Source organism: Callorhinus ursinus, unplaced genomic scaffold (genome assembly GCF_003265705.2).
Source record: "Callorhinus ursinus isolate GAN/ISIS: 27379988/994484 unplaced genomic scaffold, GSC_fseal_2.0 scaffold10, whole genome shotgun sequence".
Lineage (NCBI taxonomy): Eukaryota > Metazoa > Chordata > Mammalia > Carnivora > Otariidae > Callorhinus > Callorhinus ursinus.
The window spans coordinates 80,742,844-80,755,910 of NW_027397072.1; the positions used below are offsets into that span (position 1 = coordinate 80,742,844).

At 38.1% G+C, this 13,067-nt stretch overlaps 1 protein-coding gene and 1 non-coding gene across 4 annotated transcripts in view; both read right to left on the reverse strand.

Moving 5' to 3' along the window:
• RNF149 (ring finger protein 149) overlaps positions 1-13,067 on the reverse strand; it is a 40,476-nt gene that overhangs the window by 2,368 nt on the left and 25,041 nt on the right. For 2 of the 3 annotated variants that reach the window (XM_025869031.2, XM_025869030.2), the window contains exons 7-8: positions 2,180-4,440; positions 229-360 (exon numbers count right to left, since the gene is read on the reverse strand). In XM_025869031.2, the coding sequence (XP_025724816.1) occupies positions 4,397-4,440 (44 nt within the window). In that variant the 3' untranslated portion in view covers positions 229-360; positions 2,180-4,396. The remainder of the gene's footprint in view (positions 1-228; positions 361-2,179; positions 4,441-13,067) is intronic. The other variant, XM_025869032.2, reaches the window with a different exon arrangement.
• LOC112821759 (small nucleolar RNA SNORD89) lies at positions 1,991-2,105 on the reverse strand. The gene has a single exon (XR_003207539.1). It is a non-coding gene; the product is annotated as a small nucleolar RNA SNORD89 (small nucleolar RNA).

A 13,067-nucleotide genomic window follows, 5' to 3' on the forward strand; every position in this document is an offset into this window, starting at 1 on the left:
CAGATAAATTTACAAACATAGACTCTGCAAATAAAGAGACTGACTACTGCTAATCATTTCATGATCACACTATTGGTGTTTACTTGAAAGAGGGAAGATTTTTAAATCTAAGTAACTTACAAAGAATAGTAGTAATATTTAGGGAACATTTTATAAAAAAGAATTTACATTTACAACACCAGCAAAAGGTTCTTCATTAAACATGTTTAAAAGTAGAAGAAAGTTTACCTGAAATAAGTTATAATCCTGGGATTCGGTAACTAATCAACTTTTAAGTGTAGCTCAATATACTGCCATGACCCATCTTGAATTCTCTGGATTTTCTAGTTCCAGTTTCTAGCTGTAAAATCTTCAAATCATCTGTTAAGAAGACAGCACTAAGTTACAACTTAGAGTAGGAAAAAAAGATACTTCAAAAAAGAAAATAATTGGGATCCTAAGCTATAACTATTTCAAATAATTCTCTTTAACAGTGTTTACACATTTAAACAACTTTAAAGAAATGGTTATCACCTTAAAGAGTACGCATTTTCACAAACTTTTTTTTCTTTGAAGATTTTGAGAGAGAGAGCAGGGGAGGGACAGAAAGTCTTACGCACACTCCCCGCTGAACAGGGAGCCCAACATGGGGCTAGATTTCACACCCTGAGATCATGACCTGAGCTGAAATCAAGAGACACTCAACCGACTGAGCCACACAGGCACCCCCATTTCCACAAGCTTTTTAAGCAGCACGTACCACTACTTAATACATTCTGTAATGATTCACATTCCCAGGAAGAACAATGGATCCCGTACCTATTTAAAAAAAAATTTTTTTTTTTTAAAGTAGGCTCCACACCTGGTGTGGAGCCCAACATAGGGCTTGAACTTAAAACTGTGAGATTGAGACCTGAGCTGAGATCAAGAATCGGACACTTAACCAACCGAGCCACCCAGGCGTTCCTCATGTACCTATTTTAAATACTTTGAGTAATAGCACTTTAAGAGAACATTTTAAGGATATCTGGAAAATTAATGCATGGGAAGAACTTCTTATATATTCTTTAATATTCTTGCACCCTCTACCTACTAAGACATTTGGCTGGTTTCACTTTAATCTGTTCTTTTTATGCAATCACTACTGTTCTAATCAGGAAATCCCTAAGATGCTTCCAAAAGCACAATCCTGGGATCCAATACCCATGTAGTCACAAGCCCACAGAAAGTACTGGGATTCCCAGGTTTCTCATTAGCCCGTAATATACAAGCTTATGCCTCAACAAAAAGAAGGCACTGACTTTTATTCCTAAATTAATGTGATGCACATACGTTTTTCAATTTATAACTTATTTTATACTTTGCTCTTAGGATAAGGGCAAATCTCTAGCTGCATGGCTGATAAGGACATTATAGAAATTTCACTTTAATAACTAGAATTACACGTTAGCATTTTTAAAGTGAAATGCTTGTCTTTTTAAAACTTCAAAAACCAGAATTAACTGGGAAAGGCGTAGGTGGCTTTTCTAATTGGTTGTTGCATCACAGAAGCACAGCGTATGTTATACACAAGACTCATTCTGGTTCAGGCCGGCACCCTGTGCTTTCTAAATCACAAAACAGGGTTTGCGCTGAGCTCAAAGAAACTGCTTTTGACCAAACATGTAATTACCTCAAGTTCTAGTTAGTAACATACATATACTGACTTAATCTCAGCTTTCACTGAGCAAATAAACTTTAATGTTCTCAAAAGGAGAGACTTGCCAATTAAGCTATCCTCTTGGGGAATTTGGTGAACAAGTGGGAACACACCTGTTCTTGAAAGTCTGTTATTGTTTTATGGTTCTAGCAGTCCTTGATTCAGCAAGTATACTGTAAAGTATCTAGAAACGTATTTACTACTCATTTTACTCAGATTCACTGAGTATTTTTTCTTAAAAAGATCTGAGCTCTTTTTGGGAAGACCCCTCTTGGAAAGCCGGCCCAAGTGCAAAGCTTCAATCCTGATGTTACTGAGGTCAGACCAGTGGTTCGCTTCCGGAGATTTTGTCATTGTGCACCCCACAGAGAGCAAACTGCTGATGGGCACACTGCAATTCGGCCTTTTATTGTCATCACTCCTCAGTGACTGCAGGGAACAATCTCTCAGGAAAGGTTTTATATACTGAAGATCCCCAAAAAGTCAGCAAGCGGGGTTTACCTGCCGAAGGGGCTGTGTTTTTGCGTCTCTCCTGGCCTTCGTGGTTTTCTGGTGGGAAACCCAGAAACAGCGCCAGCAGGCAGCAGATGACAGTGCTTCAGTGAAGTTCAGGGCCAAATTGCTTCCTTCACACACCACCTGTGACTCTGAGAGTTAAAAATATATTGTTTCTACACTATTTGTAAACAAATGGCTCTTATGACAATTGTTAGAAGGAAAATGACAACTGCCGTAAGTAGTATGACTAACCTTAACCAAACCTCTCTGGTTTACTCTTCCTTCTTACATTCCCCATTATTCTCAGTAGCATTTCATCAATTTTATGTCTCAGCAAAAATTCTGCTAACATTTGACCCTTCTCTATCATATTTATTTCTATCTAAAAAAAAAAAGGCAAAGGAAACTTTCGAAGTGTTGCAGTTTTCTATTTTCTCTTGATAATGCCTTTCTCTGCTATGGAAGACATGTTTCTTGAGATGAGACCAGACCACTACAATTCTTCCAATCTCTTCTATTTATAGTTTAGTGTTCAAACTTTTTAATTAATATGACAGCTGCTAATTAAGAAATCACACTTCTGTAATTATCAAAAACAATTTACCTTGATCTGTCACAGTATTCTTTTTAAAAGTCTGCTTCATTGGCTACTGTAAAGAATTATTAATTAAAGTATTTCTCCCAAGTATGTATCTTAAAATACAAAGAGCACAAAAATCTACTTGGTACAGAATCAAGGACATACTTTCCTATTCTCAAAGAACCATAGAAGGCAGATTTCAAAGATAATGGCTATTAGGGAAACCTACTTTGAAGCTGTTAACATGAGAGCTCAAAGTAAAACAAATTTTCTGTTTCAGTAGCTCCTCATATTGAATCTGGCCAGAGTTTACTTCAGTAAAGTGGAAAAAAAAAAAAAAAAGGTAAAGTAAAACTCACCAAGTGTTTCACTATGAGTGGCTAGAATCCAGGTGCAATAAATAGTTTGAAAAAAGTAAGCTATACACAACTTAGATACAGCTGTAAGAATAAATTCTTTAAAATTCTATTTTTCTCAATAGATATTTATTTTTACTCACAAAATAAAGATATACACAGCAACTAGCTTAGAAGCAACAAAGGACAACAATTTCAAGTTAAGAAATAACTTTCCCTCACCCTCCTCAACTTCCACCTACAAGAAGGGAGAGAAGAGTACGTGGATGCTTAATCACTTTAGAAAACTTAAGAGCACGGTCTCCAAAAGCTTTACATTAACCTGATCCTTTCACCTATAAGAACAGCCAAGATTTTAAAAAGGATAGATGATGACACAAGGTCATGATCATTAAGTCTGCTTTAAATCAATCAAGAAAACTGGTTGCTTATTTTGTAACAACGACAATCAAAATTCTCCATCTATCATCTTTTTAATTGTAAAGACTAAATTGTAGTTGGAACCAACACATTCATCATTTACCAAAAAAAAGTCTGCCTACTCCATTTCCTTAAGGCAATGAAAAATTTATTGCTCATGTGTGACGCAGAATCTTAGCTTCTTTTATTTGTAGAAAAAAATGGATAAATTTCCCTCTCCTTTAAGGTGTCATATGAAATTAGGAATTAAAAAGGAAAAACGCAAATCCTAAAGTCATCTAGTGCTTTTCCTATAATTCCAAAGAGAAAACAATGAAAAAGTCTTCTTAGGTTTCAAAGTCTCTAGATGATGACATGGAGGTTCAAGAAAGCTATAGAGTTCTCTCATCTCATTCACAGGTTTAATGTTCTAGAAAAGTCTTTCCTCCAGGGAAAACTTGGGATCAATCACTGAATTATACAATTCCATTTCTACTAGTCTAAATTCAGTTGCTCAGTCTAAAATCATCCTTGAGAAACAAAATTAATCCTGTTTTCACAGTACCGTAGCAGCTAGTCTACTATTCAGAAACACCCCCCACCTGTCCCCTTTAGAGTGCCTTCCTAGTGGTCTCTGTAATAGTCCAAAACAATACTGTTTATCATAAATGATGTATTTTAGTAGATAAATATATTAAGACAATTCAAAATGTCTCTTTAAGAATAAAATATCTTAGCCCTTTGTATATCAAATCAGAACCTGAAAGGTAAAAGAATGTACATTATTTTCAAATATACAAACTATGTGCTGAAGTTAAAAAAAAAAAAAAAAGTCCTTTAATTCAAGCCAAAGTTCTGTCCATGATGTGGTCATCAGGATGTGCGCTAGGAGATGGGTCCTCCACACTGAAGGTCACTCCTGCCCGTTTCTACGACGAAGTAACAAAACCAATGTTAGTCACATAGCATAGTCTAAACTTTAATTACATAAACACTGTGACCACTTAGAGGCTATAATTCAAGAAACAAATAACAGAAAAATTTAAATAAAACTTACATGTAAAAATGGAAACCCATTCCATTAAGTCATGAAAAATATACAAACATCTTCCTCACATATATGGTATGAGAGGTTTTCTAGTATTAGCCTAACCAACATTACTCTGATTAACATGGGACTATAAAGAAAATGCAGTCTTAGTTGGTGGTATTAGCGTATGTTTTTAAAAGTAAACCAGAGAGCTGTGACAACAACCATGATGATGCGGTCAGTGTCACTGCCCATGAAAACAGCGAACATTTACTGGATTATGTATGTGACCCAATGTTATTATGCTCATTTTACAGATGATTAAGAACAGGCACAGAGAGGTTAAGCTACCTTGGAAGAGCAATAGGGATTCAACTCCAGACACACTGGTATTACTAGGAAGAGTAGCACAAAATAATTTCAGCACAAAGGTTTCTTACAGTAATTGAATACCTCCTTAAATACAGAACCGAATATTTGAACTCACCTACACTCAGAGCCAAGGTCAACTGGACAAGAGAAGGAGCACTCACCAGGGAAACACTCTCTGGTGAGTAGTCTACCACTAATAATTTCCATGTTTTATTTCTAGTTGCTCCTAAGAGCCCAGTAAATGTTTTCTCAACTTTAAGTGAAGCCACATTTTATTCTGGAAGTACTAATGTCTGCTTAAAAAACTGATTTCTCTAATTTAATGTTTCTCAAATTACATTGGTACAGTGATAAAGTAGAAAGAACATTATCATTTAAATTACCTGTAACTTACTGGTGAAAAAATACTTGGAAATTTAAGGGGAAAAAAAAAAAGACAAAAAAAGAAAATAGAAACCAAGTGTGCACACGTGCGCGCGCGCACACACACACACACACACACACACGGAGGTATGGGGATAGGGCCCAACTTCTTCAGAAGGCATCTAACATTCTGTTGTTTTATAATCTAGCTTCTTTTTCCACCTTTATTTCTATGCACTATTTCACATGATATCATCTTAGTTCTGAGAGAGATCTTGCTGATCAACTAATGCACTACAGGTAACAAGAATGCAGGAAAACATGGGGGACTGCTTTTGAAGGACATTTAGTCAGGATAAGAGTCCTTACCAGTTTTTCATTATCTCAAGGGTAGTCAAGCACTACAGAAAGGAAATTTAGTTTCTTTTCTGGAGACTGAAGGCAATGGCAAAATTACACTGGCATGCACTTGGGCTCAATTTCATGGAATCCCTGAGGTGGTTCAATCCCAGCAGGAGGCCAGGGAGCTAGTTAGGAGAATGCCCTTTCCACCTTCTAATGCTCTGAAATGGATGTTCCCCTTCTCTTCCACAATGTGGTCTTTTCCCTCTGATACCAGTTTAAAACCTAAGTTCTAATACTTCTAGCTATCTTTGCCTCACAGATCTTAAACATGTCAAACACAAAACTAGTTCAGTTTGAATATCACTAATTTGGAAAATATGTGTCCTCTTTCCTTATGGCAAAATTCAAAATTAGAGGCATCAATTCTTTTTTTTTAAAGATCTTATTTATTTATTTGAGAGACAGAGAATGAGAGAGAGAGCACGTGAGGAGGGGGAGGGTCAGAGGGAGAAGCAGACTCCCTGCTGAGCAGGGAGCCCGATGTGGGACTCGATCCCGGGACTCCAGGATCATGACCTGAGCTGAAGGCAGTCGCTCAACTAACTGAGCCACCCAGGCACCCTAGAAGCATCAATTCTTCCCAGTTAAAATAATATGTAAACTTATTTGATTATAATAAAAATTCTAATGGGATTTTCTTTCACTTGGCAAATGTTATTTTTTTTAGAAAATGCAGAATAGTCAGATTTTTTAAAATTCAAGATGAAGGGATTTGCCTTGCCAATATCAAAACGTATTCATAATTATTATTCACTAAATAATTAGTCACTAAAATAATTATAATTCACTGAATATTGGGACAACTGGTTAAACTTTGGGGGAAAATAGGTTAAATCTTCTCTTAAACCATGTGGATTAAAGATTTAAAGGTAATGAAATACAAAACCACAAATATTAGCAAGATATGGGTTAATATACTTGGATTCTGAGATAAGGAAGACTTTCCAAAGTTAGCATGCTATCAAAGGCAGAATCATGAAAGAATATGTTGGACTAGAGAAAAATGAAACATTTCTGCTTACAAAATACATCAACCAAGAGAAGCAAGATGGCGGAGGAGTAGGAGACCTAAATTTCGTCTGGTCCCAGGAATTCAGCTGGATAGGGATCAAACCATTCTGAACACCTACGAACTCAACAGGAGATCGAAGAAAAGAATAGCAGCAACTCTGAACAGAAAAGCGACCACTTTCTGGAAGGTAGGACGTGCAGATCCGAGGCGATATTTGGGAGGATAGACGGCGGGGGAGGGGGCCTCCATCAGCCGCTACTGGCAAGTGATAGAGCTGCGGAGCACAAAATCGGAACTTTTAGAAGCCGTCTCCGCTGAGGGACGTTGCTCCAGTGGCTAAGCGGGGGGTGGAACCCTCAGGGTCACAGAAAGACCGGGGGTGCCTGAGTGCTGCAGAGCTCCCAGGTATCAGAGCGGGGAAGCCGGCTGCAGAGACGGAGATGAGGCGCAGGCTCTCAGCTCGGGGTTGCCATAAACCGTGATCCCCGGCCCAGTCGGGCCACTGCTCCTCCAGCAGGGACCCAACAAGCAGCAGATCTGGAGAGACTCCCCTTCCTCCTCCAGGAGGAGCACACTGCAGGGATCTGCTGGGTTTGGAGACTCCACACGGGGTCATGTGCCAGAGATAGAAACACTCGGTCACAGGCTGGGTGAGCACGGAGTACGGCCGGAGACCGGGGAGACGGGAGTGATTGACTGCTTTTCTCTGGGGGCGCACTGAGGAGCGGGGCCCCAAGTTCTCGCTCCTCTGGGTGGAGATTGGGAGGCCGCCATTTTCACTCTTCTCCTCCAAAGCTGTACTGAGAGCTTGCAGGGAACAAAAGCTCCCGAGAACAAACCCGAGCAGATTACTCAGCCCAGACTGGCAAGGGCGGGGCAATTCTGCCTCTGGCAAAGACATTTGGGAACCACGGCAACAGGCCCCTCCCCCAGAAGATCAGCACAAACAGCCAGCCAAGACCAAGTTTACTGATCAATGAGAACAGCAGAACTCCAGCGCTGGGGGAATACTGCACATAGAATCCATGTTTTTTTTACCATGATTCTTTAGTCTTTCAAAGTTAATCTTTTTAATTTTCTTTTTCTATTGTTTTTTGCATTTTTCTTTTTCCCTTTTTCAACCAACATCTTATCAATCTCTTTTTTAAAAATCTTTATTTTTCATTTTTAGAGTCATATTCTATCCCATAGTTAACCTTATTTTTGGTGTATATATATATATATATATATATATATATATATATATATATATATATAAGTTGTTCTCTCTTTAAAATTTTGGGATACAGTTTCTTCTAACAGACCAAAATACACCCTAAATCTCTAGTGTATGGCTTTGTTCTAGTCTCCTGCCTGATCACATTCTCTTTTTTTAAATTTCTCTTTTTTCAACCAACTTATCAATTCCTTTTATAAAACCTTTTATAATTTTCATCTTTACAGTCATATTCCATCCCTTCATCGTATTTACCCTTATTTTTGTACACATATAAGTTTTCTTTCTTTAAAATTTTGGGAGGCAGTTTCTTCTAATGGACCAAAATACACCCAAAATCTAGTGTGTGGCACTGATCTATGCACCAGCCTGCTCATATCTGATCATATCCTTTTTTTCTTTTTTCTTTCTTTCACTTTCTTTTCCCCCGGTTTTGGGTCTCTTCTGATTTGTTTGGTGTATATTTTTCTGGGATTGCTGTTACCCTGTTAGCATTCTGTTCTCTCATTCATCTATTCTCCTCTGGACAAAATGACAAGATGGAAAAACTCACCTCAAAACAAAGAACAAGAGGCAGTACCGACTGCCAGGGACCTACTCAATATGGACATTAGTAAGATGTTGGAACTAGAGTTCAGACTGACGATTTTAAAGATACTAGCTGGGCTTGAGAAAAGCATGGAAGATACTAGAGAAACCCCTTCTGGAGAAATAAAAGAACTAAAATCTAACCAAGTCGAAATCAAACAGGCTATTAATTGAGGTGCAATAAAAAATGGAGGCTCTAACTGCTAGGATAAATGAGGCAGAAGAGAGAATTAGTGATATAGAAGACCAAATGATGGAGAATAAAGAAGCTGAGAAAAAGAGAGATAAACTACTGGATCATGAGGGCAGAATTTGAGAGATAAGTGATATGATAAGATGAAACAATATTAGAATAATTGGGATCCCAGAAGAAGAAGAAAGAGAGAAAGGGGCAGAAGGTATACTGGAGCAAATTATAGCAGAGAACATCCCTAATTTGGGGAAAGAAACAGGCATCAAAATCCAGGAGGCACAGAGAACCCCTCCCAAAATCAATAAAAATAGGTTAACACCCTGACATCTAATAGTAAAACTTACAAGTCTCAGAGACAAAGAGAAAATCCTGAAAGCAGCCTGGGACAAGAGGTCTGTAACCTACAATGGTAGAAACATTAGATTGGCAACAGACCTATCCACAGAGACCTGGCAGGCCAGAAAGGACTGGCATGATATCTTCAGAGCACTAAACGAGAAAAACATGTAGCCAAGAATATTATATCTAGCTAGGTTGTCATTGAAAACAGAAGGAGAGATAAAAAGCTTCCAGGACAAACAAAAAATAAAAGAATTTGCAAACATGAAACCAGCCCTACAAGAAATACTGAAAGGGGTCCTCTAAGCAAAGAGAGAGGCTAAAAGCAACATAGACCAGAAAGGAACACAGACAATATACAGTAACAGTCACCTTACAGGCAATACAATGGCAATAGTTACCCTGAATGTAAAGAGGCTAAATGCCCCAATCCAAAGACACAGCCTATCAGATTGGATAAAAAAACAAGACACATCGGTACGCTGTCTGCAAGAGACTCATTTTAGACCGAAAGACACCTCCAGATTGAAAGTGAGGGGGTGGAAAACCATTTTCCATGCTAATGGACACCAAAAGAAAGCTGGGGTGGCAATCTTTGTATCAGACAAATTAGATTTTAAACCAAAGACTGTAATAAGAGATGAGGAAGAACACTATATCCTACTTAAAGGGTCTATCCAATAAGAAGATCTAACAATTGTAAATATCTATGCCCTTAACATGGGAGCAGCCAATTATATAAACCAATTAATAACAAAATCAAAGAAACATATCAACAACAATATAATAATAGTAGGGGACTTTAACACCTGAAATGGACAGATCATCTAAGCAAAAGATCAACAAGGAAATAAAGACTTTAAATGACACACTAGACCAAATGGACTTCACAGATATATTCAGAACATTCCATCCCAAAGCAACAGAATACACATTCTTCTCTAGTGCCCATGGAACATTCTCCAGAATAGATCACATCCTAGGTCACAAATCAGGTCTCAACTGGTACCATACAATGCTTTGAAACTAGAACTCAATCACAAGAGGAAAGTTGGAAAGAACTCAAATACATGGAGGCTAAAGAGCATCCTACTAAAGAATGAATGGGTCAACCAGGAAATTAAAGAATTAAAAAAATTCATGGAAACAAATGAAAATGAAAACACAACTGTTCAAAATCTCTGGGGTGCAGCAAAGGTGCTCCTAAGAGGAAAGTATATAGCAATACAAGCCTTTCTCAAGAAACAAGAAAGGTCTCAAATACACAACCTAACCCTACACCTAAAGGAGCTGGAGAAATAACAGCAAACAAAGCCTAACCCAGCAGGAGAAGAGAAATAATAAAGATCAGAGCAGAAATCAATGAACTAGAAACCAAAAGAACAGTAGAACAGATCAACGAAACTAGGAGCTGGTTCTTTGAAAGAATTAAGATTGATAAACCCCTGGCCAGACTTATCAAAAAAAAAAAAAAAAAAGAGAAAGGACCCAAATAAATAAAACCATGAATGAAAGAGGAGAGATCACAACCAACACCAGAGAAATACAAACAATTATAAGAACATATTATGAGCAACTCTATGCCAGCAAATTAGATAACCTGGAAGAAATGGATGCATTCCTAGAGATGTATCAACTACCAAAACTAAACCAGGAAGAAATAGAAAACCTGAACAGACCTGTAACTACAAAGGAAATTGAAGCAGTCATCAAAAATCTCCCAACAAACAAGAGCCCAGGGCCAGATGGCTTCCCAGGGGAATTCTATCAAACATTTAAAGAAGAATTAATACCTATTCTTCGGAAACTGTTCCAAAAAATTGAAATGGAAGGAAAACTTCCGAACTCATTTTATGAGGCCAGCATTACCTTGATCCCAAAATCAGACAAAGATCCCATCAAAAAGGAGAATTACAGACCAATATCCCTGATGAACATGGATGCAAAAATTCTCACCAAAATACTAGCCAATAGGATACAACAGTACATAAAAAGGATTATTCACCACGACCAAGCAGGATTTATTCCTGGGCTGCAAGGCTGGTTCAACATCCACAAATCAATCAATGGGAAACAATACATTAATAAAAGAAAGAACAAGAACCATACGATCCTCTCAATAGATGCAGAAAAAGCATTTGACAAAGTACAGCATCCTTTCTTGATTAACTTTTTTCAGAGTGTAGGGATAGGGTGTACATACCTCAATATCATAAAAGCCATCTATGAAAAACCCAGAGTGAATATCATTCTCAATGGGGAAAAACTGAGAGCTTCCCCCTAAGGTCAGGAACATGGCAGGGATGTCCACTATCACCACTGCCATTCAACATAGTATTAGAATTCCTAGCCACAGCAATCAGACAACAAAAAGAAATCAAAGGCATCTGAATTGGCAAAGAAGAAGTCAAACTCTCACTCTTTGCAGATGATATGATACTTTATGTGGAAAACCCAAAAGACTCCACCCCAAAACTGCTAGAACTCATACAGGAATTCAGTAAAGTGGCAGGATATAAAATCAATGCACAGAAATCAGTGGCATTCCTATACACCAACAACAAGACAGAAGAAAGATAAATTAAGGAGTCGATCCCATTTACAACTGCACACAAACCATAAGGTACCTAGGAATAAATCTAACCAAAGAGGCAAAGAATCTGCACTCAGAAAACTATAAAATACTCAGGAAAGAAATGGAGGAAGACACAAAGAAATGGAAAAACGTTCCATGCTCACGGACTGGAAGAACAAATATTGTGAAGATGTCAATGCTATCTAGAGCAATCTACACATTTAATGCAATCCCTATCAAAATACCATCAAATTTTTTCAAAGAAATGGAACAAATCATCCTAAAATTTGTATGGAACCAGAAAAGACCCCGGATAGCTAGAGGAATGTTGAAAAAGAAAAGCAAAGCTGGCAGCATCATAATTCCGGACTTCAAGCTCTATTACAAAGCTGTCATCATCAAGACAGTATGGTACTGGCACAAAAACAGACACACAGATCAATGGAACAGAAGAGAGAGCCCAGAAATGGACCCTCAACTCTATGGTCAACTAATCTTCGACAAAGTAGGAATGAATGTCCAATGGAAAAAAGACAGTCTCTTCAACAAATGGTGTTGGGAAAATTGGACAGTCACATGCAGAAGAATGAATCTGGACCATTTCCTTACACCACACACAAAAATAGACTCAAAATGGATGAAAGACCTAAATGTGAGACAGGAGTCCATCAAAATTCTGAGGAGAACACAGGCAGCAACCTCTCTGACCTCAGCCGCAGCAACTTCTTCCTAGAAACATCGCCAAAGGTAAGGGAAGCAAGGGCAAAAATGAACTATTGGGACTTCATCAAGATAAAAAGCTTTTGCAAGCAAAGGAAACAGTCAACAAAACCAAAAGACAACCAACAGAATGGGAGAAGATATTTGCAAATGACATATCAGATAAAGGGCTAGTATCCAAAATCTATAAAGAACTTCTCAAACTCAACACCCAAAGAACAAATGATCCAATCAAGAAACGGGCAGAAGACATGAACAGACATTTTTCCAAAGAAGACATCCAAATGGCCAACAGACACATGAAAAAGTGCTCAACATCGCTCGGCATCAGGGAAATCCAAATCAAAACCTCAATGAGATACCACCTCACACCAGTCAGAATGGCTAAAATTAACAAGTCAGGAAACGACAGATGATGGCGGGGATGTGGAGAAAGGCGAACCCTCCTACACTGTTGGTGGGAATGCAAGCTGGTGCAGCCACTCTGGAAAACAGTATGGAGGTTCCTCAAAAAGTTGAAAATAGAGCTACTGCACGACCCAGCAATTGCACTACTGGAAAGAGCCGAGATGTCTATCAACAGATGAATGGATAAAGAAGATGTGGTGTATATATATATACAGTGGAGTATTATGCAGCCACCAAAAAGGGAATCTTGCCATTTGCAATGATGTGGATGGAACTAGAGGGTATTATGCTAAGCGAAATAAGTCAATCAGAGAAAGACATGTATCATATGATCT